The sequence below is a fragment of the Trichechus manatus genome, unplaced genomic scaffold (assembly GCF_000243295.1).
Source record: "Trichechus manatus latirostris isolate Lorelei unplaced genomic scaffold, TriManLat1.0 scaffold00040, whole genome shotgun sequence".
Lineage (NCBI taxonomy): Eukaryota > Metazoa > Chordata > Mammalia > Sirenia > Trichechidae > Trichechus > Trichechus manatus.
In genome coordinates, this window is record NW_004443976.1 from 8,553,260 (window position 1) to 8,579,919 (window position 26,660).

A 26,660-nucleotide genomic window follows, 5' to 3' on the forward strand; every position below is an offset into this window, starting at 1 on the left:
TACACTGCTGGTGGGAATGTAAAATGGTACAACCACTTTGGAAATCCATTTGGCACTGCCTTAAAAAGCTAGAAATATAAGTACCATATGATGCATCTATCCTGCTCCTTAGAATATATCCTAGAGAAATAAGAGCCGTTACACGAATAGATATCTACACACCCATGTTCATTGCAGCACTGTTCACAATAGCAAAAAGATGGAAACAACCTAGGTGCCCAGCAACGGACAAATGGATAAACAAATAATGGTATATCCACACATTGGAATACCAGGCAACAATAAAGAACAACGATGAAGCCGTGAAACATCGTATAACGTGGTGGAAGCTGGAACTTATGCTGAGTGAATTTAGTCAGTCACAGAAGGACAAATACTATATAAGACCACTATTGTAAGAACTCAAGAAAAGGTTTAAACACAGAAGAAAACATTCTTTGATGGTTACGGGGTGGGGAGGGAGGGTGAGGGTTATTTACTAACTAGATAATAGATAAGAATCATCTTAGGTGAAGGGAAGGACAGCACACACTACAGGGGAAGTCAGCACATCTGGACTAAACCAAAGCTAAGAAGTTTTCTGAATACAATCAAATACTCTGAGAGACAGAGTAGCAGGGGTAGGGGTCTGGGGACCATGCTTTCAGGGGACATCTAGGTCAACTGGCATAATAAAGCTTATTATGAAAATGTTCTGCATCCTACTTTGGTGAGTGGTGTTTGGGGTCTTAAAAGCTAGCAAGTGGCCATCTAACATGTATCAATTGGTCCCAACCACCTGGAGTAAAAGAGAACGAAGAACACCAAAGACACAAGGAAAGTATTAGCCCGAGAGACAGAAAGGGCCACATAAACCAGAGACTTCATCAGCCTGAGACCAGAAGAACTAGATGGTGCCTAGCTGCCACCAATGACTGCCCCGACAGGGAACAAAACAGAGTCCCGGATGGAGCAGGAGAAAGGTGGGGTGCAGAACTCAAATTCTGGTAAGAAGACCAGACTTAATGGTCTGACTGAGACTGGAGGTACCCCGGAAAGCATGGCTCCTGTATTCTCTATCAGCCCAGAACTAAAACAATTTCCGAGGCCAACTCTTCAGACAGGGATTGGACTGGACTGTGGGACATAAAGTGATACTCGTGAAGAGTGTGCCTCTTAGTCAAGTAGATACAAGAAACCAAAGGGGCAGCTTCTGTCCAGAGGTGAGATGGGAAGGCAGAGAGGGTTAGGAGCTGGTTGGATGGACATGGGGAATCAGGGGCGGAAAGGAGGAGTGTGCTGTCGCAGAATGGGTGAGCAATTAGGATCACATAACCATGTATGTATAAAATTTTGTATGGGAGACTAACTTGAAATGTAAACTTCATTTAAACTACAACAATAAAAAAGAAAAAATACTAAGCCAGAAATGTCTCAGGGAAGGGGTGGATAAATAAAGCTTTTATTTGCACAGACCACAGGATAGGTGCTGTAAAAAGAGGAAAGGGGTGCTAAAAAATTCCTTGGGATGGGGGAGGAGTCTTGAAATTTAACCAACTGTCAAATATTGGAATAAAAGGCATGAAATGTTTGTGGTTGGCTTAGAGGGTGGAGCCGTCTGGGCCTGAGATAAAGCAAACAAGTTACAGTGCAGAAAGCTCACATAAAGTTTAGGGGCCTGGTTGTCCTAGTCAAACCAGGCTAAAGACATGTCAAACACAAGGTTTGCTACTTGTGTTATGTGTTACTACTGATAAAACAAATAGCTGATATTATCCATGTTCTGTCTCTTTCAAGAAAAGCATTTAAATTAAAAAAAAAAAAAAACCTCATTTGGTGATATCAGTGGCTTAATGATAGTAATACAAAGTGACAGGTTTACATTAGGTAAAACCTTAGGTACCTTTATTGCTAAGTTTCACAAGTCCATGGAATCTGGCTCAGAGGCGTTATTAGTAATTCATTCATCCAATATACAGTTATTAACACCTACTTTGAGCAAGAAACTGTTCTGGAAGCCAGTATTTTATTTGATATTGTACATTAATACAAACAAGTTATATAAAAATGCTTTGATAAACAACTAAATTAAGTGAACAGTATTTAAAAAATCACTTTGGCAAATGAAATTTAATATACCAGCTGAAACAACACTGATTTCAATTTTAATTTATATGACCTGTGTTTGAGCAATTAACTTACAATTGAGCAACTGAAGAGATGAACAATAATTTTATATGTTTATTGCCTGAATAAGCAACATACTTTTGTCTTTTTGACAATTAGAGGAAAAACTTTTCCCTGGGCAAAAACACACACAGAAATAAAAGGGTAAAAGTCTTGCCCACACGCAGCTTCAATATAAAAAAATTTGTTTTCATTAAAAATGATATGAAGTGCTGAGCAAATACTCAAGAAATCTTCTAAATTTGGGCAGAAATTCCAGCCCAACTTTGGAATCGAGGTACACAGGTAATACCAGACTACAACTTGGCCAGTTAGGCCAAACCAAAAAAACCAGTAACCAGTCGTCAAGTAGATTCTGAACCATGGGGATCCCATGTGTTGCAAAGTATAACTGCACTCCATACAGTTTTCATGGCTGTGATTTTTCAGAAGCAGGTTGCTAGGCCTTTCTTCACACTGGGTGGGTTCAATCACCAAACTCTCCTTGGAGTGCTTAACTGTGCCACCAACTCACATAAGATACCATGCCTCAGTCCCACAGTCACTAGGGCACCCGCTGTTTCTGCCTCGGTGGAAGCTTCCCGAAAAAAAGCCACACAGGAGTGGGATCTGTAGTTAAGGAAGAGAATTACAGAGGGCAATTTTTTTTTCTTTTCTGTATTTTGCGAATCAACCACGGGTGTTATGGGGGTCTATGTGTAAAACTGCAGCTATTGAGACAGAAACAAAAACAGACGGAATGAACGGAAGTTAAAATGACTTTCACTAGGAGTGAAAAATAAACCTACAATGATCTTAATCTCATCAGTAAGGAGCTGTATCCAAGCAAGATAAGCTGTCCCAGATGAGGAACCCATCAACAAACTTAAATAACCAACTGAAGAGGACAGGGGAAACCAGGGACGGCATTTTACAGAAAAAACTGAGAAACTAAGTTAAGGGCGGGATACGCCGCAGTACATACTTCTTTGTACAGTGCCGTGCTTTACAACTAAGTAACATTATAATGTGGGACTAACTGGAAGCATGGGCCACTTCAGTCACACTTAACTAATCCTTGTCGCCCTAACCAGTCAAATGATAATTATTAGGAGGAAAAAAAAAAAATCAAGGATTATTTCAAACGTAATGAGTCGGCTTCTACTTCGCGGATGCCAAGGCGTCAACATCCTTGCGGTTCCACTTGGCCAGCCTGGGCGGAACGAGGGTCACACGTGGAGTGAGGGTGCGGGGCTGCCCGCTAGTCCCCGGGAAGTGTTTTCCCTCCTCAGCAGAGACTCGGGGTGCCCGGCGGGGCGAGGACATAGCTGCTGTCGCTGAAGCCCCGAGCATTCAATCTACAGAGGACGCCCCAGGGCTCGTGGACAACTGGCCCCGGCCCGTGGTCCAGCCCTACCTGGGTCTCCGCTGCCCGCTCCAGCCCCTCCCCTGTCCGCCCAGGCCCGCCCCACCTCCAGCTGCAAGTAACCACTTACCGCCTCCGGGCTCCTCAGCGAACGGCTCCCTGACTACCAACGACTTTCCGCGCAACCATCGTGCGACGCCGGCGGAAAGAGCGGCTACGTCTGGCTTCCGGAGGAAATGAAACGGCACAGGAAGTCGCAGGGCGGGGCAAAGGAGGCGTGGTTTCCTAAATCATGGTGGGTTTCTTGGTAGTACCTGTCCGACTTATGTGGCTTCCGGGTGGGCCCCCGTGGCGTCTCTTGCCCCGCGGACTCGGGCTTTGGGGCTCAGCTGAGGGGACCTTGAGAACCGTACTGAGGCCATTCTGCGCGCGGCGAGAGGAGGCGTGGCGGGCCTCAGGGCTCGCAGGCTGCTGCCTCAGAAGCCGACCTCTGAGCACCGCGATGCCGCCGCCGCCGCCTCCAGGGTCGAAGGGCCGCAGAGACTCAACGCGCCCCTCGCAGCCTGGGGTAAGTGCAGACCTGGAGCCCTTCCATTGCTCGGCGCCGCCATCCTGTCTTTCTTGGTCATAACCTCTGAAACCACTCGGCTTGGCCTAAAATTGTCAACTCAGCAGTCTTACAATATCTCATCCCCGATTTCTCTGGATCACCCGTAGCCGCAGCCCTAGTGGGAACTTGAGAACCCACACCCTTTCTGTGTCGTTAGATAATTCGGGCTTGGATATCCGTCAGCCCTTGAGTCAAAATAGTAAGTTTCAGGTTTCTCAGGGGGTCTCAGCCGTAGATTTACCAGGACAGAGGAGCCAGAGCCCTATAATTTCTGTCACTTGCATTCCCCCTTCATAGGGTCAGTGAATACGTTGACGTTGAAGCAAAATAGCTTTCGTTGCTTACTGGTGTCTTTTTCTTGGTAAAGGGTCCTTACTTTTTATCGGGTTCCGGTTACGACCCAAAAAGAATTAAAGAGCCACTACCCTGTGGTGGTAGGTAAGAGAAGTGGGTTTTCGGACCTCGGTGGAAGTTAATGAGTTATACGTAGGTAGCCAAGATCTTATTTGGGGATTGGAAAAAGAGTACATAGAAATAACGTGAGGGTAGCTCCACTTTTAGATGTCTTCCCCTTTGACTTTGTTACTTCTGAAAGCCCAGTTGCTTTCAAGCTCATTCCGACTCATGGCAACCCCTGTGTGTCTGTCAGAGAAGAACTGTGCTTCGTAGAGTTTTCAATGGCTGAATTTTCGGAAATAGATCGCCAGACCTTCCTTCCTGAGGCGCCTCTGGGTGGAGTCAAACCTCCAACTTTTCAGTTAATGGTGACGCGCTTAACCATTTGCACCCAGGGACTTCTTCTTGAATTTTATTTGATTTACCTATGTTCTCAATGTCAGGACAGGCATATAATTAACCGGCTTTTAAATCAACGCTTGGGGCCATAAATATCTTGCTACTTGAGCTTCTTTGGATTGTTTTTCACATGAAAAGAAATTGATTTAGGGAATGTTCCTCTGTAATTGAATGCCTTTGTTATTGTCTGTTACGAGCCCAAATGTAATTGAATTCAGACACATTCAGCATTTTCTCATCCAAAAGTAACTTGGAACATTTTGCACAGTTAACAAGATCAGGGCTTGTGTATGTATGTACATTAAGAACTAATAAACTTAGTATGGTTAAGTTTTGCGTATTACCAGTATTTTTATTTTTGAAATCTCTGCCCCAGTAGCCTGTTTCCTGGAAGTCGTTAGCATTCACATTTGCTGTTGGAGGAGCTTTATTGGCTGGGATGAAGTACTTCAAGAAAGAAAAGACAGAAAGTAAGTAGATAACATCTGATCATTTATAAATAAAATTCTTCCTGGCTATGGACTAATATCTTTTTTTTTAATTGTTTATTTTGAAATAATATTAGGTTCACAGAAGAGTTGCAAAGATGGTACAGAGAGTTCATGTATACCCTTCACTAGTTTACCTAATGTTAACATATAATCCTGGTACATTTAGCAAAACTAAGAAATTAAAATTGGTCTATCTTACTATTAAGTAAACTACAGACTTTTTTTCAGATTTCACCTGTCTTTCCGTTAGTGTCCTCTGTTTCAGGATCCATTCCAGGTTACCACTGTCTTAACAATTTTAAAAGACTTTAGTGTGTACAGATTTGAATGTAGGCAGCACGAAGGCCTGAGGGTACGAAGATGACTAAGGTGTGGTCCAGCCCTTGAGGTGGACATGATGGGGAAAAAGACACAGAAGTGCAGGATTACACCAGATAAGATTCTGCCAGCACAGAGAGAAGCTCAGGGTGCTCTGAGGGCCAAAGGAAGGCAGACAGGCACCCTTGGGATTTGGGATGGCTTCCTGGGAGAATCAGGCATGGGAACAGTGAGTAGATGCTGCAAACCACTGGGTGTCAGCAGAGGAAAAGGCCAAAGGCCGACCACAGATGAGGGGGGAGACAGGAAGAGCCTAGTCGAGGAATGCCGCCGGAAACTGCTCTGTATTGACGTCTTGAAGTGTTTAGAAATCGTTTACAAGAACTTCAGATTTTAGTGAGTATTCTAGAACTTCTAAGATTTGGCTTAGAAGTTTCCAGTAAATCTTTAAGCATCTCAAAGTATCTTTAGAGTATCTTTTGATACAAAGGCATTAATGTTTCCATCTGGGAGTGAAAATTCATAGACTTTAGAACCTTAGCAATGTCAGAGTCATACATTAATACGTATACATTTTTTGTATAACAAGCAGTATCTTAGAAATACAATTTTCACATTCTGAGAAGCAGTAAGTTCCTTTAGTTTCACAAAGAAACAAAACTGAGAAGTTAGGAAGGTAAGAAAGAATTCCAGAATATGCAAGCATCTTTTGAATTTAGAATTTCACCTGCAGTAGTAACTTTTGTTTTATTAAAAAATTTATGTACAAAAAGTCATATATAATTCCATTTATGTGAAATAGACAAAATAGATAAATGCATTGTGACAGCACAGACTGGTGGTTGCTGGGGATGGGGGGATGGGGGAACCTCTAATGTGCAAGAGGTTTACTTTGGAGTGATGGCAATGTTTTGAACATAGATAGAGGTTGTGGTTGTATAACACTGTGACTATACTAAATGCCACTGAATTGTTCACTTTAAAATGGTTAATTTTATGCTATGTGAATTTCACCTCAATAAATTTCTTTAAAAGAAAGTAAAGCTGAAATTTTAAAAACAAATTATTGTGAATAGTGAAGAATGATATTTAGAACCCAAGATCTGGGCTCTTTGCTGTTGGGGTGTCTCTGCTCCCAAGTCTTCACAGTGAACAGAGCTAGGAAATTATATGTATGTATTTATATCTATAGGACCCCTTGTGATGCAGTGGTTAAAGCACTCACCTGCTAACCAGAAGGTCGGTGGTTCAAACCCATTAGCCACTCCACACAAGAAAGATGTGGCAGTCTGCTTCTGTAAAGATTTACAGCCTTGGAAACCCTATGGGGCAGTTCTGCTCTTTCCTATAGGGTCACTATGAGTCAGAATCAACTTGACAGCACTGGGTTTGGTTTGGTTTTTTTTTTTTTTTTTTTTTTAAATTTACGTCTGTATGTATTTCAATGTCTGTATATATTGAAACTTGTAAGAACTTGTTAAGTTCACCCTAGTACCTCTAATTCCATTCTAATACTACAGGGTTCATTCCACTGTTCTCTCTCTGCATAGTTCTAACTCCATTCCGTTTGTAACTGTCTTAATCTTAATGTAGTTACTTACTTGATCAGTGCCCCCTGTATGTAACAGCGGTCTCGTCATCGCACCCCCTCCCATGCAGATGCCCTCCTCATTCCACTCAGGCTCAGACTCCCTGTGCCAAGCTGCCCACCTCACCCCACTCAGACTCAGCATTCTGCTCTGGGCTACTGTGCCCCTCCCCACCCCCAGTATCGCCATACCTAAAGGCTTAAGACTGAGTTCTTCCCAAGGAAAACCACTTTTCTTTTCTTGTAGTCCTTACTAAGTACCATAGCATGTAATTTGACTTTGCTTTATTGTTTTATGCTTATTTTTCTTAAAAGATCTTTTAAACTTCTTGAAAACTGAGACTATTTCTTCTACATTTTATGCTCCCATAATCATTAGTGTATTACTAATCATGTATTAGGCATTTGAGTACCTGTGTTTATTTTAACCTCTCTCTGTGTCTGTGTGTGTGTGTTTGTGTGTGTGTGTGTGTGTCTTTTTAAGAGCTGGAGAAGGAGCGGCAGCGATCCATAGGAAAACCTTTACTTGGGGGACCATTTTCTCTCACAACTCATACTGGAGAGCCTAAAACTGACAAGGACTACCTGGGCCAGTGGGTACTGATTTATTTTGGCTTCACTCATTGCCCTGATATCTGTCCAGAAGAACTAGAAAAAATGATTCAAGTTGTGGATGAAATAGGTAAGAAAACCATCACTATAAAAAGTATGTTTCCTTACTATCCTTAATGATGCTATGTTTTTCATGTTCCTATATTTTTGTTATGTGGGGCATTACAGTTACTTGGTGTGTGGGAACAAGATCTCAGCATTAGGCTACTTTGTTGTTTTGATTTCTGTGACCTTATTCTTCACCAAAGGAAGCTTGTTTTAGTGGTGATGTCAGTGTGGTTTAGGTCTCCCTTAACTTTAATCTTGTGTTTTCTTCCTTTATTGTAGACCTTCCGTCACTAACATTGCCATTGCCTTTTCCCGGGCGACTGTCTGATGTCCCAGGAATTCCATACTTTTGGGATAGGTAGTCAGTGGTATTTATTAGTACCAATCATGTCCCAGAAGATGCTGTACTAGAAGGGCGAGTGCTGCCTTCTTGAAATGAATTGTTCCAGGATATTCAGTTCTTATTACTAGTTTACTTTCCCCTTGAAATTAGGCGGTGGTGGGAGGGTTGGATGGAGTACTGCAAGCACTGAATTAGGATTAGATTAAGGGACAAGATATCCACATGATGTCATCAGGGTCATAAAGTCTATGCACTGGTGTAGGTATTTGATAGGATATTTATCTGCTTCCACCACAGATGATACATGGATCTGTTCCTCCTGGAGGCCATCCACGTCCTCCCCCCACCTAACTGTTAGATGTCCCTCTGTGTTTCCTTAACACCTTGTTGTAACATTTATGTCTCCTCCCTTAGAATGTGAGTACTGGCTAATGAGAACTTTTCTTTCAGATAGCATTCCAACGCTGCCAGATCTAACTCCACTTTTCATCACTATTGACCCAGAAAGGGACACCAAAGAAGCCATTGCAGATTATGTGAAAGGTATGTTTTATTAATAATTTTTTACATCTATTTAGCTCTTATAGTTTTTGAAAGACCAATTCAATTGTCCCCTGTAAAGCCTGGTGAAGTAGGTGGGACAAATGGTATTTTTCCCACCTAATTTTACAAGTGAATAAACAGATGAGGCTCAGAGTTGTGACTGTGGCTAGTTAGTAAATAAATAAGAAACGGTTTCTAAAAAATAAAAAAAAATTTTTTTGATTAAAAAAAGAAACAGGTTTCTCAATTCCTAATGCAATGCTCTTTTTTCTTCGTCACAGAGGAGGGATTTGAATTTGGCCTCCATATATCAACAAAGTTAATAGAGCCTTGAATTGGGAATAAGGACACTTTGCTTCTAATTCTAGCTCTGTATCTCTTTCCTTTCTAAAATTAGGGCCAACCCGCATTCTGGGAGTATATGCATTGGGAGATTAAAGATGAATTATTAAACATAAACACATATTCATCTCATAGTACTTGTGTTTTATAAATGCACAATACTTATTATGACAGGAAGACATTTGTTACTTTCAATGGAAGAATTTCAATTTAAACATCTTAACTTACAGGTTAAAACCTATTAGAGAGCACTTTAAAAGGCTGTAAATTAAAGGAGAATTGAGAGTGAATATCTAGGTTCTAATTCAGCTGTGCACTTGGGCAAGTTCAGTGTTTATAAATTCAGGTTTTTTCAACTGAAATGTGAATGATCAGAATAAAAATCTGATCAGTTTTTTTGTTGTTGTTATAAGTGTCTGGAACGTAGGTGCTTAAAATCAGAAACTTGAAAACTTGGATTTTAATTGTGGTGAAATTGACTTAAGTACAGGTTAGAAGGACTAATGCATATGTTTTTATTTATGCGTGTTATATGACACGTTCTAATGTATATCCTCTAAGACTTTGAGAGTTCATTAAATTTTTTTGTGTGAAGAACTTGCTGTATATTTTATTATTTTTAACAGCTTTATTGAGGTGTGATTGGCATACAATAAAGTACACGTATTTAAGGGTCCCTGGGTGGCACAAATGGTTAAGCACTCAACTACTAGCTGAAAGATTGGTGGTTCCAACCCACTCAGAGCCACCTTGGAAGACAGGCCTGGCCATCTGCTTCTGAAAGGTCACAGTCTTGAAAGTCCTCTGGAGCAGTTCTGTACTGCACACGTCGGGTGGCCAGAAGTCAAAACCTACTTGATGGCAACTAACAGCAACAAACACGTACTTAAAGCGTGCAGCATGATAACTTTTGATATACATATATACCTGGAGAAACTGTCACCATAGTCAAGAATGAACGTATCCATCACCCCCAAAAGTTTCCTCCTGCCCCTTGTTGATACCTCCTTCCCCGCACCTTTGTCTCCTGGCAATCACTGATTTGCTTTTTGTCGATAGAAGTTAATTTGCATTTTCTAGAAGTTTATATAAATGGAGCTATACAGTATTTTTTTAATGGCTTTTTTTATTCAACATAATTATTTTGAGATTAATTCATGTTGTTGCATGTATGGATAGTTCATTCTTTTTTATTGCTGAATAGTATTCCATTGATGGATGTTTGAGTTATTTCGTCTTTGGCTACTACAGATATGCTAAGTCATTCATGTACAAGTCTTCGTGTGGGCACACTTTCATTTCTTTTGAGTAAATATCTAGGTGTATAATGACTGTGGGCCCTGGTGGCCCAGTGGTTAAGAATTTGGCTGCTAACCAAAAGGTTGGCAGTTCAAATCCACCGGCCACTCCTTGGAAGCCTTATGGGCAGTTCTACTCTGTCCTGTAGGGTCTCTATGAGTCAGAATCGACGCAACAGCAGCGAGTTTGGTTTTTGGTAATGACTGTCTCATATGGTAGGTATATGTTTAACTTTTTAAGAAACTGACAGACTATTTTCCAAAGTGGTTGTACATTTTTACTTTCCCACCAGCAGTGTATGAAAGTTCCAGTTCCTCCACAGCCCCACCAACACTTGGCATGGGCAATCTTTTTATTTTTAGCCACTCTAATAGGTGGGCAGTGGTATCTCATTGTGGTTTTAACTAGCATTTCCCTAATGACTGTTAATATTAAGTATCTTTTCATGTTCTTATTTGACATCTGTATGTCTTTTTTTATGAAGTGTCCACATCTTTTGTCCATTTTTTATGGAGTTGTTTGCTTTCTTTTTATCGAATTTTGAGAGTTCTTTATATATTCTGGATACAAGTCCTTTATCAGGTATATGATTTGCAGATATTTTCTCCCAGGCTGTGTCTTGTATTTTTAGTCTTTTAACAGTGTCTTTTGAAGAGCAGTTTTTAATTTTTATGAAGTCTGATTTATCAGTTTGTTCTTTTATAGATAGTGTTTTAGTTTCCTATCTAGGAAATCTTTGCCTAACCCAAGGTCCCAAAGGCTTATGTTTTCTTCTTGCAGTCTTAGAGTTTTTTTACGTATATTTAAGCAGAATTTATGTCCCTAATTTACAGGTTTGTCAGATACTTGGACAAAAAAAAAAACAAAACGTTGCCATCGAGTCGATTCTGTCTCATAGCAGCCCTATAGGACAGAGTAGAACTGCCCCGTAGGGTTTCCAAGAAGCAGCTGATGGATTTGAACTGCCGTTCTTTTGGTTAGCAGCAGAGCTCTTAACTACTGCACCACCAGGGCTTCACTTGGACAATAACATAGTTATTTCCTAGTGCAGTAAAAAGCAGGTTTGTATGAACTCACTGGGTGATAAACAATCTCCAGTGTGTACATATATATTGCCAATTATTTTTATCCCGTAGTAAGCAAACCAGAAATATCTCCAAATGAGTAGAAATCTGAGTTGCTTTACTTAACTGAAATACTAAAATTTTTATACCTTATGGTAATTTTTTCAACAACACATAATACATGACATTAACAACATAACCATTAGTAGTTACATTTGGGGGAAGGGGTTGAAAATGTCTAAGTTGGTATTTCGAATAATATTGCAGTTTCAGAAATTTCATAACAAATATTTGGATTGCAGCTAACTCAGGTTTCATCTTTCTCTTTCTTTTTACTCATAGAATGGAAAAGAAAAAAAAGCCATCCTGCTTTTTTAGTACCTGAATAATTTCTTGATTTAAAGTGAATTAGTCCAAGGAACTTTCTATATGCTTTCTAAACCTTTGGAAGAAGATACTGCTGTTAAACACTGGACTGTCATTTTAGGAGTCTGATGAGTCCAGGTGTTTTTAGTGATTTCCATCAACTCACTTACATAAATTCTAAAAAAACAGGAAATATGCACCCTTACCCCTGAATTTATTTTAATTGCTGTTTTGGAATCATGAGTATTAGTTATCCAGGTTTTTACTAGAAGTTAAGAATAGAACCTGATACCTGTATTGCAGTTACTTGCTAGAAAATGAGATATAGATATTTTGATCTAGTATGAGCTAATTGTGAAGCAAACTTTTTTGTCATATGATACAATGAAAAACTGTAGTACTTAACTCATGGTAGTGTTTTTGAACTTCATCGTATCTCAGGTAGACAATATGTAAGTATTTAAAAACAATTGAATTAATAAAATCTGTGATTTAAATAATTGGAATGTGTTTTCTCCAGATCTTTAGTAGGTAATGCTAAAAGGATTTGGCTTATATATTAAAAGAATTTTCCTTTGTTCTTTGTGGATTTGTTATTCTTTCCTTTGAATCCTGAGAAAACACTTGGGTACTCCCAGGAAGAAAGTGGCCAAAGGGCTGCTCTATAACTGATACTGTTTTAGGAAATAGAGATGATTGTCTGGCTTGATTCTCATTTTTTATTGTCTGTCTCATTTTTTACTTAGAATTTTCTCCCAAACTGGTTGGCTTGACTGGCACAAAAGAAGAGATTGATGAAGTGGCCAGAGCTTACAGAGTGTATTACAGTCCTGGCCCCAAGGATGAAGATGAGGATTACATAGTAAGTTGGTGCTCAGGTTTTTAGCTCATGGGTCAGTTCCCAGATTCCAGATATTCATGCAGTCTTTAAATGACTGACTGGCTTCAGAGATAAAAGAAAATCTGAGATTATTGCGAATTCCTTGGGAATTTGTAATATTTAAAAGGGTAATGGAAGCACATTTCTTCCCCCCCGCCAAGGATACTCGTTTAACTTATTATATTCACTGTTATCATAAATTAATTGCCTGTATTTTTTTCTTTTTAAGTGGCAAGTGAAATTATGGGGCAATATAAAACCAGTGGTGTCCTAGACTCAATAAAATATGTTTGGACACCAAGTTGGGAATAAAGGAAAGCTATCATTTTGGGGCAAAGCTTATTTTAGTTTAAAAACACTGTATTGGTTCTCCCTGTGTTTCCCCATGAAGAGGTATAAAAAACATTGTTCCTTTTGAGAAGCTGATTTAGGCCATGGGAACTGCATTTTCAGGTTAAGTGAGAATTCTGACACACAAGGAGATGAAAGCTATAGAAAGGTGGGCTTTCTGTAAGATTATTTCTGTAACAATATAGGTATTTAATATATGCTTGTTAATGATGAAGAACAGGAATTGTATTAGGTTGTACTAATGTAGCTCTTAAATGAAAGAGCTTTCATTGCATTCATCAGCTCTGCCCCAGGAGTCCTAGGCCAATGCCTGTTATTTATGTTCCTTTTCTTGGCAGTGGTTTTTGACAGTGAGGCACCAGTGAAGAGCATCCACCCCACCCACGACACAGTTTTCTTCTTAATATGGACTTTTTTTCCAATCACACTGAGTTGACATTATATTTTTGTGGGTTTTTTGGTTTGGTTTTGTTTTTTTTTTCAGTTGTGTCAGTTACTTTGGTTTCTCCATAATATTGGTTAAACTAAGTGATTAATCACTAAGAGCCTTTCCTTCTGCAAAGCTGGTTTTTGTAGAACGAAAGGCTGCCAGGACACTGACTCCTTGATCTGCCAACTATCTCGTTGCTGGTTCCTAAGGGAGTTGTGCAGAGTGGGTATCTCCCTGCAGTGCTGTGTCCCTCCAGCCGGTGTGGTTTCTCTGTCACCCTTGAACCTGAAGCACATTGTTTGCTCTCATAGGCTAAATTAATCATGTCTTTCAGTTCCTACCACTCTGGTGCCTTGTAGAATTGGGGAGATACAGATACCTGGGAGAAAAAGACTAGAGAAAAATGAGCATTTTTCCATAAGCCCTAAGCTTAAGGAAAGTGGAGGGATCTTACTGTGGTTTCCTCTTGCTACACCAGCAGCATGAGAAGAATGAGAGGAGAGCAGAGGGAAGCAGTAGCCAAGAGGAAGCCATGCAAAGGGAAAAACTTTTCAGACTTCTTTTTACTTTCTAAAGAGAGTTACAGTAACTGGTTTTGCGTTTCTCATGGTGATAGTGGGAACAGGTGAGCTAATCAGTCTGACTGCCAGTATTAAATTGGTTTTATGTAATTTTTTTTTTAAATGTACATAGATGAAGATGCAGTTGTTCAGACAGAACAAGAGGATATGTATGGTTTAAAGTCAGGAAAGGTGTGCGTCAGGGTTGTATCCTTTCACCATACCTATTCAGTCTGTATGCTAGCAAGTAATCCAAGAAGCTGGACTGTGTGAAGAGGAACAGGACATCAGGATTAGAGGAAGACTCGTTAACAGCCTGCGTTATGCAGATGACAGAAACTTCCTTGCTGAAAGTGAAGAGGACTGGAAGCACTTACTGATGAAGATCAAAGACCACAGCCTTCAGTATGGATTACACCTCAACATAAAGAAAACAGAAATCCTCACAACTGGACCAATAAGCAACATCATGATAAACGGAGAAAAGATTGAAGTTGGCAAGGATTTCATTTTACTTGGGTCCGCAATCAACACCCATGGAAGCAGCAGTCAGGAAATCAAAAGATGTATTGCACTGGGCAAATCTGCTGCAAGAGACCTCTTTAAAGTGTTGAAAAGCAAAGATGTCACCTTGAAGACTAAGGTGTTCCTGACCCAAGCCATGGTATTTTCAGTCGCATCATATGCATGCGAGAGTTGGTAAGTGAGTAAGGAAGACTGAAGAAGAATTGATGCCTTTGAATTGTGGTGTTGGCGAAGAATATTGAATATACCGTGGACTGCCAAAAGAATAAATCTGTTTTGGAAGAAGTACGACCAGAATACTCCTTAGAAGCAAGGATGATGAGACTACGTTTACGTACTTTGGACATGTTGTCAGGAGGGATCAGTCCCTGAGGAGGACATCATGCTTGGTAAAGTACAGGGTAGCGAAAAAGAGGAAGACCCTCAACGAGATGGATTGACACAGTGGCTGCAACAGTGGGCTCAAGCATAACAACGATTGTAGGCACGGCAGAGGACCGGGCAGTGTTCGTTCTGTGATACGTAGGGTCGCTGTGAGTCGGAACCGACTCGACAGCACCTAACAATGACAGAACAATAAAGTTTTAAAATTTATACAATCGTAAACTAGGTTACACTCCGCAGGCTTGTGCTTATAGCACTTAAACAACTCTAAAGTCAAAGAAAAATTTTACAAACAAAACAAAACCACACAACCTCTAAAACTCAAATTTAAAACATTCATTTAATTTGACAAAAGAGATTTTGTTGAAACCAAAGCACTGCTCACCACAGGGATGTGGCTTGGGTTGACTGCTGTGGTGCTCGTTTTGAGTTCAGGTGCTCACTACACCTGCACACTTTTCATTTTAAAGTACATGCTGTGAAATGTCTGACTGTATGGTCTACCTTGACAGGTTAGTCTTGACTCACAAGAATGCATCATTCTCATGTTGAATCTGCCTGTGACCAGATGTGTATAGCTAGGTGCCAGTGAGATCATAAACATAAACCAAACCCAGGTTTGGGCATTGAAATCTTGTACTCTATTACAAGGTATCATACAGTTAATCTAGAATTTGGATCCTGATTTTTTTAACCTTAGAAATTAAAATACAAAACATAAAGTCATGGAACTCTCTAGGATATGTCCTAGACCCCATTTTAAGAAATAACGGGTCTCCCACAGAAGAATGTGACCTTTTGATAAGAATCAATGAGGAGTTCAGTGCTGCGCATTTGGTAACTCAACCAATAGAGGGAGACACTCTCCAGCTTCTAAGGTTTTTCATTAGTATAACTTCTGTCCCTTGAGGTCAGAGATTTTCATCCACAAAATGGTATGTGAAACTTCTGTGAAGATAACAGCCTGCAAGGAGTTAGGGAGTCCCTTAAGGGTTAACTCTGAGACATAGTGAATTGAGGTTTTCTTAATCTTAAATAACAACAACGAAAGGTAAACTTCCAGCTTTGAACGCCGATGGAATTTTCAGAGCAACAGTATATGTAAACTGGGCGTGACAAACATTTGGAATTACATGGAAAGCTAAATCTGCACAAAAGTTAGAAAATACTTTTGAAGAAAGAACACAGATGGCTTTCAAAGCTAAGAGAGGATGTTCAGTTTCAATATGAACTGTATAATGAGATGCCTATTTTTACCCAATTAGATTAGCAATGGTGAGAAAATTCGATAAAATGCTTTTGTCAATCATATTTAGAGAAACAGGAAATACACTGTTAGAGTGAATTTGGAGCTGCAGATACTCTCACGCATTGTTGATAGACACTGAACTGATATAGCCTCTCCAGAGGGCATTGTGACAGCTCTGTCAACATTTAAAGTGGAATACTTTTTAGGTTGGAAATTCTGCTTCTTGGAATTTATCTTATACCCAGAGGAATTGTTTGTAAAGAGAAAAGACTGAAAACCAAGCAACCATTTTTTTTAAAAGCTACTGTTTTTTGTACTGCTATAGGACAGTATCTAAGATATCATTAACTAAAAAAGCAAGTACAGAATTTTGATACTTGTGTTTAAAAGAAAAATGTGGTAATGGATGTATACAACACTAATAAATGCAGAGAATCTTTTCTGGAAAAATACAAAAGGAATTGGTGGCAGTGGTTCCCTCTGAGGAGAACTGAGGATTCTGGGAGTCAGGAATGGGAGGAAGACTTTCTTTTCATTATATAAATTGACTGTACATCCTTCTCTTCTTTTTAAATTTATATTTAAAAAAAAAAAGTAAACATTAGAAAAACTGTGTTCTTACGTCTCCAGTAGAATTCCAGCAGAGATAGGGGCAACATGGTAATACAAAAAGATTGTAGACTTTGAAGTCGGACAGGTCTAGGTTCTAAGCTTGCTTAGGTCTGGCATTTACTAATTACATAACTTCACTGTCTGGCCTGTTTTCTCATCTGTAAAAGAGGATGCTACCTATCTCACAGGTTAGCAAGTAGAAGAACTTACCAATAAATATTAATTTCCTTTTTCTACATGAGGAACTATTAGAACTTTGAAGTACTGTATATTCAAAACAGATGTTGATTTGCTCTGCCCTCAATCTAAATGAATATTGAGAGGTGACCATTGACAAGTTTGACAGACATGGATAGAAAAATATTTTTGTTATGTATTAGGAAGTAATTTATATTCAGAACACTCATGAAATAAATACAACCAACCACAATTCTGTTTTGCTTTTTTTTTTTTTTTTTAAGAGAGAGGAAGGAAAGAAAAAAAGGAAGAAATGGGGAAAGAGGGATGTAAACTACAGAGAGTAAGGCTTGAGAGGAGCCAGGGACTTGTCTCTGATTTCTATATCAGATGTGGAGAAAGGTAGATCCTTGTCCTATTCCTGCCGTGACTTATTCCAAGACACATTAGCGCAGCAGCTGTTTCAGCTCTTGCTGTGCATTCTTTCCTTATGTGGGTAGGCAAGTGGTTCTTTCCATTTGCTATGTCTTTATGAATGTGCATGTCTGAAAACTAACCTCACAGGCATATAATGTGTATTCGGGTATATTTGGGGGGTGTTTCCTGTTTGGTATGTGTAATCACATTCCCATCTTTTTGTCATACCAAATGGCAGTCAGGCCTGCAATAAATCCCAAGGTCTCCAAGTGCTAAATCTTCTCATTTTGATTTGGATCTTGTGGAAGCATGTAACTAAAAAGAAAATGAGGACTAATCTAAACATAAGTTTGAGCTAGGAATGTTTGAAGAACTTTGCCAGGAAAATGGATAATGGATTTAAGATGATTCCTTGGGGAGGTAGCATTATGGTTCCCAGGGAGTTTCCGGGTGATTTGCTTCAAACAGGATTATTCAGTGTAGCTTACAAAATTTTTCTAGGGGAGAAGAACACTTGTTTGCATGTTTCTGTTTAAATTGCTAATACCAGGATCAAGTATAATGTTAGAATTTGTAGATTAGATAATTAAACCAGTGCTTAGTGTTCTGGTTTCTTTTCATAAAACATGTTAGGCAGAATTTAGGTAGTAATTCATGATCCCTAAAACATAAAGGAATACACCCAAGAGTTTACTAAGGAAAAGTGATTTCTCACCAACACTTTTAGTTCCATGTGACATCTCTATAAGATGGTTAAAGGGTCAGATGATGTATTTTACTGGTAAACGTGAGTTGTTCCACAGGCGTTGACTTTTCTGTGAAGTCCAGCAACAGCCATTTCCTAGAAAGTGGGTTCTTTCCTCAGAGATTATATGGAGGAGTATGTTAAGGATTGAACCAAAAGAATTCCGCATTCTAGCTGCTACTCAAGCAATAGCCAGTGCGTATTTCTGGAACCCAAAAGATTTTGGATCATTTGTCCCTGTGAATTTGCTGTTACAATAGGTTTAGGCCCATTCTATAAATAATGGCTGCTCTAAAGGTTATTTGGAAACCCTGCTGGCCTAGTGGTTAAAAGCTCTGGCTGCTAACCAAAAGATCAGAAGTTCAAATCCACCAGGCACTCCTTGGAAACTCTATGGGGCAGTTCTGCTCTGTCCTGTAGGGTCACTATGAGTCAGAATCAATTCAAGGACAATGGTTTTTGGTTTGGTAAAGGTTATTTAAGGATTAGCATGGAGTTCTCTTATTTTGCAACATTTATTCACTGCTTATTCTACTAATCTTTTTGTTATCCACCCACCTCTTTTCTCTGCAGGTAGATCATACAATAATAATGTACTTGATTGGACCAGATGGTCAGTTTCTAGATTATTTTGGCCAGAACAAGAAGAATGCAGAAATAGCTGGTTCAATTGCTGCACACATGAGGGAACAGAGGAAGAAGAAGAGTTAGCCAGAGCTGTGTTGTCAGGTATGATATCCTCTTGCTAAAGACGAGGGAAGCTTTGTCTCCCATGGGAGCTGGTGTATATGCAGCTTATGGAATGGCCTTTATACAGTGAGAACATCTGTATTTTGGACAGGACCTGTCACTGTTGGGCTCATCCGAGATAGCTTCTTGGAACTGTAAAGCTCACTGTGAGACGTGAAGCCATGAAGAGCGGAAGGACACAGCAGGAAACAACACGGTTGGTGTGTTTACGTGTAAACAGTGCCCTCTTCAGCTTTGCTGCCTTTCCAGTGTCCTGGACGCTTTCTCTACAGGATGTAGGATTTAATTTCCAGGAAAATAATGTAATTTCTACAGTACTCTTGCTTTCTTCTTTGAGTTCTTGGTAGCCAATCTGGAAAAAAACAGTCAAATTAGACTCTCTACCATTCAAAGTTCGTTTTTGTACTTGAAAGCGTAAGTGTCCTCTTCCTTGTTAATGAATGTCAGTATCAGGTTTACATTTCATTCCACTGCCAGCAAGTGCTGTTTTGACTAACGAAAAGGAAGTTCCTTTTGGTGAAAACCGTTGGGTCGGTGTTCAGGGTTTTTATATGATTTGTAGCTAAATGATGTGCCAGGCTTTCAATGACATAATAAATGGATATACGAGAATATCGATCATGAATGTGATGCAGAGTACTTTTCCACAGGTGTTGGACTTCACCGTGTGTACAATAAACATGTATTTGATTTTGCAAATCAGACAAGCATGACCTCCTTTCTCATGGCTGAAGAGTGGGTGCGTGGATGGCAGTACATAGCCCTCAGGCAGGGACTCACAGGCTTGAGAGGATGGGGTAGGCAGGTGCTTGTCAAGATGCAGGTTCATCAGCTCAAAGCTGGATCCACTGCATCCGGGGCAGGACATGGAGACCCACACTCATAACAGATTTCCCAGGTGACTCGGGTGCTGGTCTGGAGACCATGCTTTGAAAGACCGTGTTTTGTGGGGAAATAAGGTTTTGATCTGGAGGAGTGAAGACTTGACCCACCTTTTGATGTGTCAGTGAACAGAGTGCTGGGCACACACTTAGCTGTTCAGGGAAGTGTTTGTGGGTGTTGAAATGAACTTTGGCTTTTCTCAATTTAACTTCCCTGGGTACCTGGGCTGGACTTTCACCATCTTCTACCTGTAGCTGCTGCCTGAAGCAGAGACCTCTGAAAGTTTTTCAGTAAATCCTAAGGTGCAAAAGACATAATACCTGGTCATCCACCAGATTTTCTCTCTGCACACCAGTTTTGTTTTACATGCACGTGATACAGGCTATCTTCTGGTTTTTAAATTCACTTCTCAATACTTACGTTAAACCTGGGTGAAGAAAATGGTTAAGCGCTCGACTACTAACTGAAACGTTGGTCATTCAAACCCACCCGGGGCACCTCAGAAGAAAGGCCTGGTGATCTGCTTTCGAAGGGCCATAGCCTTGAAAACCCTGTGGAGCAATTCTAGTCTGAAACACATGGGGTCATCATGGCTTGAAATTGGCTAAATGGCAACTGGTTTAATTAAAGTAAAAACGTGAAAAAAATCACAGCCTCTAGCCATTTTCCTTTCTTTGCGTAGGTTCCTGAATAAGCGAGTGCAGGATTTAGTTTATATAAGCTACAAATCAGAAGTAGTTGGTTTGGAGTGACTTTTCTGAGGAAGGTGAAGAACTTAGTAAAAGAATAGTCTCATGTAACGAGAGATTAGTATCTGAAATGCCAGGCATTAAGAAAGATGGTCTGTTTTAAGCCACAAAACATTTGTGTGGATCGCTTTGGAGCAAGCTTGCACTTAAATAAAATTTAGTCTTCATTCTCAGCTGTTGCAGGTTAGAGCTTGTGTAATGGTCCAGAAAGGGAACAGAAGGTTTTGAAGAAACCTTTTATTTGCTCTTCATTCCAGTGTCAAGTTTAAAGGGTTGGAGTCAGGGTGTCAAAAGCAGGGAAAGGGGCCTCAGAAATGACCTAGTCCAAATCCCCCTGTGAATGAGGGGATAATACAGGAGCAGTAAGATTGTGTCCTTATTTCTGACCCTAGGTTAAAACGCTGATCCTAGCTGCTAGTCAAGCCCCTGCTTGTCCCACTGCTACAGCTTGCTTATGGTGACCATATGTATCCAACACCAAAAATGGGGTGGGGGGGGTGACGTGCTGGAGCAACTTGTCAGATAGGGAATTTTGGGAAATCAAAATTCCTTTCGGTGAAGTATCACTTAGAGATCATTGCCTGGATGTGTTACTGTGTTTTTGCCAGGCTCTTTAATAGAATTAATATTTTAAGAGATGCTGTTGGCTTATTTGAAAATTAGAAGAATCCTGCCAATGTAATAGGCATGCAAGTGCTTAATGCATCAGGCTGTTGATGAGGCAGCTGCTACCGTAAGTGCAAGAGCTGAGATTTACTGGGTACCAGGCTGATGAGCATCAAACACCCATTTAAATTGGGAGGGTAATGTGAGCCCAGTAAAATTATTTAAAATTATAGATGCCTCAGCATAAGGTATTTTAAAATATCTTTTATTGCTTTCAAATATAAGGTTAAAATTTTCAAATCGCCCGTAATTCCCAAACAAATGTTTTGTTTGCATATAACACAGTTTAAAACTGTGTGTGTGTGAGAACTACCTTTAAAAGAGCAGTCACTCTGGCAAGCATTTGCTGTCCATTTAGCTGATACTTTTTATTCATGGTTATGAGTTACCTTATCTGTAACAATGTGGGTGGTTATTGCTGTGTATTAATGAGGTGCAATTAATAACCTGTTTAGCCATGTATTCCTTACTATAGCTTTAGAACATTGGAGGTAATTTATTTTCTATTCATTTTTAAAGTCTGTTGGTTCTTCCACAGTAAGTATATCACATCTTCAATATAGAAAGTTTGAACTATACAGAGAAGTTAAGGGACAAAATTTTTTTTTATTGTAGTTTAAGTGAAAGTTTACAATTCAAGTTAGTCTCTCATACAAAAATTTATATATACATTGTTATGTGACCCTAATTGCTCTTCCTATACTGTGACAGCACACTCCTCAACTAGCTTCTAATCCTCTCTGCCTTCTCATCTCACCTCTGGACAGAAGCTGCCCATTTAGTCTCATGTATCGACTTGAGCTAAGAAGCATACTCTTGATGAGTATCATTTTATGTCCCACATTTCAGTACAGTCTTTGCCTGAAGAGTTGGCCTTGGGAATTGTTTTAGGTCTGTGTTGACAGATTCCGGGGGCCATGCTTTCTGGGATTCCTCCAGTCTCAAACCATTAAGTCTGGTCTTTTTAACTAGAATTTTCTGTATGCTACTTTTCTCCTGCTCCATCAGGGACTCTGTGTTGTGTTCCCTATCAGGGTGGTCATTGGTGGTAGCTAGGCACCATCCAGTTCTTCTGGTCTCAGGCTGATGAAGTCTCTGGTCTCTGTGGCCCTTTCTGTCTCTTGGGCTAATACTTTCCTTGTGTCTTTGGTATTCTTCATTCTCCTTTATTCCAGGTGGCTGGGACCAATTGATGCATCTTAGATGGCTGCCTGCTAGCTTTTAAGACCCCAGACGCCGCTTACCAAAGTAGGATGCAGAACATTTTATTAATAAACTTTATTATGCCAGTTGACCTAGATGTCCCCTGAAAGCATGGGCCCCAGACCTCCGCCCCTGCTACTCTGTCGCTCAAAGTGCTTGTTGTATTTAGGAAACTTCTTAGCTTTGGTTTAGTCCGGTTGTGCTGACTTCCCCTGTAGTGTGTGCTGTCCTTCCTTTCACCTAAGATAATTCTTGTCTACTATCTAGTTAGTGAATAACCATCACCCTCCCTCCCCACCCTGGTAACCATCAAATGTTTTCTTCTGTGTTTTAACCTTTTCTTGAGTTCTTACGATAGTGGTCTTATACAGTATTTGTCTTTCTCTGACTAAACTCACTCAGCATAATGCCCTCCAGATTACTCCATGTTAATAAGATGTTTCACGGATTCATTGTTGTTCTTTATCGTTGTGTAGTATTCCATTGTGTGAATGTACCATAATTTGTTTATCCATTCGTCCATTGATTGTTTCCATCTTTTTGCTATCATGAACAGTGCTGCAGTGAACATGGGTGTGCACATATCTATTCGTGTGACAGCTCTTATTTCTCTAGGATATATTCCACGGAGCAGGACAGCTGGATCGTATGGTACTTCTATTTCTAGCTTTTTAAGGAAGCGCCAAATGGGTTTCCAAAGTGGTTGTACCATTTTACGTTCCCACTAACGGTAAGTGTTCCAGTCTCTCCACAACCTCTCCAGCATTTATTATTTTGTGTTTTTTGGATTAATGCTAGCCTTGTTGGGGTGAGATGGTATCTCATTGTAGTTTTGATTTGCATTTCTCTGATGGCTAATGATCGTGAGCATTTCTTCATGTGTCTGTTAGTCGCTTGAATATCTTCTTTGGCGAAGTGCCTGTTCTAAAGGACGAAATTTTAACGTCATTGTTGTACTACCAAGAATCGTCAACATTTTTAAATTTATCTTTTACTTAACCAGAAATTCATAGTATTCCTTTAAAATTTTAGATACGACAGATAAAGCTCAAGTCTCTCTTGACCATTGTCATGGATTGAATTGTGTCCCCCCAAAATATGTGTCGACTAGGCCATGATTCCCAGTATTGTGACTGTTCACCATTTTGTCATCTGATTTTTCTGTGTGTTCTAAATCCTACCTCTATGATGTTAATGAGGCAGGATTAGAGGCAGTTATGTTAATGAGGCAGGACTCAGTCTACAAGATTAGGTTGTGTCTTAAGCCAATCTCTTTTAAGATATAAAAGAGAGAAGCTAGCAGAGAGACGGGGACCTCATACCACCAAGAAAGCAGCGCCGGGAGCAGAGTGCATCCTTTGGACCTGAGGTTCCTGCGTGGAGAAGCTCCTAGTCCAGGGGAAGATTGATGACAAGGACCTTCCTCCAGAGCCTACAGAGAGAGAAAGCCTTCTTCTGGAGCTGACACCCTGAATTCAGACTTGTAGCCTCCTAAACTGTGAGAGAATAAATTTCTCTTTGTTAAAGCCATCCACTTGTGGTATTTCTGTTACAGCAGTACTAGATAACTAAGACAACCACCTCCCACCTAATCTTAGACCCCTCCTTAAAGATAACCACTATTTAGCATTTGGTGTGTAGCTCTCTAGAGCATTTAAGATCCATTTAGACTGTTTCCAGACCTAGAAAGTTTTGAATTCTAAGATTTAGTGAAAAGTGTTAACTACCAGGGCTAGCATAGATACTGCTTGGTTTTTCTGATAATTGAATTTGACGAAACATTGAAGGCTGCCCAGAATAGCTCCTTCTTCTCCCTTGCCAAGGTTACTGGGTTAACTAGACAAAATTAGTTTGCAGGCTACAGACAGATGGGCTTCAGTTGTTCCCTCACCACCAGTACACACACACACACACACACACACACACACATTATTGAATAATGGCGTCATTTCAGGGATGATATTGGATAAACTTCAACCATTATCTGAGAATGGTGATGCAGAGCTGCGAACCACATAGTAATCACTCAAGTTGGCAGGGACCTCTCTGTGGGTGACTGCTGCTTTCCTTAACAGGCCACTTACTGGCTTCTCCCCTGCAGGTGTAGGTAGGTGGCAGTGTGTATGCAGAGCCTGCGCTCTTAACATCGTGCTGCTTGGAATTTATTGCACTCAAACCCACCTCGCTTGAATCCTCAGAACCTTGGCTGAGTTAACCTCTCTGTGCCTCAGTGTTCCCATCCATAACCTAGGAGTACTAATAGTCCCATCTACACAGGGCTGATGGGAGGGTTAAACGAAGTCAGGTGGAAGAACACCAGCACATGCTTCATAGGTGATGGCTGCATTATTTTTGGTCCTGATACAGATAGGGATTTGGAGCTTGCTTGACAGAGTTTGTGTCAGTAAGTGGGGTTTAGTTTCTGATTGTTGGTTACAGTGTTTTCTAACCCTCCCTCCTATCACCATTCCACTTCAACCTGCCCCAGAGTATGCTAACTTCTGATATTCTCCCCCATTCTCTGTATCCCTCCCCCATATTCACTTACATCTTCAGCCTAGAGCATTTGGAACTGCTTTTTTAAATGGCAGTAGAATTTAGAGAAGAATTTGTTGAGAAAAGGCTCAAACCGGAAATGTGGGGTTTTTGGTCTTAACAGAAGAACACAGGGGCATGATTATATAGTAAAAGCAGGCAACTTGGCAGTTCCTCTTTAGAAGCCTGAATAGGCACAGGGGCCACTTGAAGTTTGTTGGTTTCCAAGCAGCTCTATTAACCAAAAAACCAAAACTCGTTGCCATCGAGTTGGTTCCAACTCATAATGATCCTACAGGACAGAGTAGAACTGCCACGTAGGGTTTCCATGGGGAGCCCAGTGGATTCAAACTGCCAACTTTTTGGTTAGCAGCCATAACTCTAAACCACTACACCACCAGAGATTCCAAAGTCTATTAAGGAGGAGGGTAATCTTCAAAGTTCTTAAATATAATGCTTTGGACAGTAAATTGTTGAGAGGGCCTCCAGCTTCAGCAAGGGCTTGGGACAGGCATAGCTACTCTGTCAGATTGGGTTCTTTTCTGTCAAGGATTCTGGGTTTAACAATGAAGTGTCACTCCCACTTTGAGATGTAAGGGAACAGTGGCTGTCTCTTGCCCCAGTTTTTCTGGGGACCAGTTTCTGCCGCTCTGGGCAGGGTTGATTTAATTCTGTATGCATCTCTGATTATACTTGTTGACTCACAAGGGGGCAAACAAAAAGTGCCGTGAGCAAGAGTTTTTTCTTCTCTGGGCCCTGGACAACCAGCCTGGAGATTAGCTTTGCTCAGCAGCCTGCTTGTTTGATCAGTAAACAAATACTTAGCAGGCACCTACTATGTAGTAGGCCCTGTTCCGTGTGGTGGAGATACAGAAGTGAACAAAAAAAGTCCCTGCACTCATGGAGCTTAGTTTTAGTAAGAGAGACAGACCATAAACAAAGAAACATATTGTGCCACCTGGGCCTTAATATGGTGTCAGATACTGATAAATTCTATTGTTAAAAATAATCAGAACTCCCTGAAACTTGAACACAAGGTTTATTCTGAGCAGTTATTCTATATGCGTATATCTGTTGCTGTCAAGTCGATTCTGACTCATAGTGACCCTATATGACAGAGTAGAACTGCCCCATAGGGTTTCCAAGGCTATATAATCCTTATAGAAGCAGACTGCCACATCTTTCTGCTGCAGAGCCACTGATGGGTTCGAACCGCTGACGTTTCGGTTAGCAGCCAAATGCTAAACCATGGTGCCACCAGGGGTCCTCATATGCATATAAAACCAAACCTGTTGCCATTGAGTCAATTTCTACTCATAGAGACCCTATAAGACAGAATACAACTGCCCCATAGAGTTTCCAAGGCTGTAATTTTATGGAAGCAGGTTGCCACATCTTTCTCCTGCAGAATGGCTGGTGGATTCGAACCACCAGCCTTTTGGTTAGCAGCCGAGTGCTTTAGCCACTTTGCCACCAGGGATCCTCATATGCATATAGGAAGACCATTTTGATTCCAGAAAAAGCAAATGGCTCAAAGAAGCTAAGTACAGTGGGGTTTATAAAGAGAAGATGAAGGAGAAATACAGACGATCAACCATTGGCTAACCTTAACATG

At 40.4% G+C, this 26,660-nt stretch overlaps 2 protein-coding genes across 5 annotated transcripts in view; one reads left to right on the forward strand and one right to left on the reverse strand.

Annotated features, from left to right (window-relative positions):
* The window catches only part of ADPRM (ADP-ribose/CDP-alcohol diphosphatase, manganese dependent), a 17,651-nt gene extending 13,937 nt beyond the window's left edge, over positions 1–3,714 (reverse strand). For both annotated transcript variants that reach the window (XM_023731070.1, XM_023731069.1), the window contains exon 1: positions 3,642–3,714. The gene's annotated coding sequence lies outside the window, so the exon portion shown is untranslated. The remainder of the gene's footprint in view (positions 1–3,641) is intronic.
* Positions 3,715–3,776: 62 nt separating this feature from the next.
* Positions 3,777–23,815, forward strand: LOC101351231 (protein SCO1 homolog, mitochondrial). Of its 3 annotated transcripts, XR_002824052.1 has the most exons (8): positions 3,804–4,079; positions 5,296–5,386; positions 7,798–7,995; positions 8,767–8,859; positions 12,677–12,792; positions 18,834–18,989; positions 19,102–19,206; positions 23,791–23,815. XR_002824052.1 is itself a non-coding variant. In XM_004376197.2 (7 exons), exons 1-6 carry the CDS (start codon positions 3,804–3,806, stop codon positions 18,969–18,971), a joined length of 912 nt encoding a protein of 303 aa, XP_004376254.1. In that variant the 5' UTR covers positions 3,777–3,803; the 3' UTR covers positions 18,972–18,989; positions 19,102–22,021. The 3 variants fall into 3 exon arrangements, 2 of the variants coding, with proteins under 2 accessions (XP_004376254.1, XP_023586839.1); XM_004376197.2 differs by lacking the exon at positions 23,791–23,815 and having other exon boundaries at positions 3,777–4,079; positions 19,102–22,021; XM_023731071.1 differs by lacking the exon at positions 23,791–23,815 and having other exon boundaries at positions 3,944–4,079; positions 5,293–5,386; positions 19,102–22,021.
* Positions 23,816–26,660: the final 2,845 nt, after the last annotated feature.

What these genes read in the sequence shown, in the direction of transcription:
- LOC101351231 (XM_004376197.2), top strand. Translation starts at nt 3,804, where the DNA reads ATGGTGGGTTTCTTGGTAGTACCTGTCCGACTTATGTGGCTTCCGGGT. An exon ending in CAAGAAAGAAAAGACAGAAA is followed by an intron (nt 5,387 to 7,797) that starts GTAAGTAGATAA and finishes TGTCTTTTTAAG; the next exon opens with AGCTGGAGAAGGAGCGGCAG. An exon ending in TCAAGTTGTGGATGAAATAG is followed by an intron (nt 7,996 to 8,766) that starts GTAAGAAAACCA and finishes CTTTTCTTTCAG; the next exon opens with ATAGCATTCCAACGCTGCCA.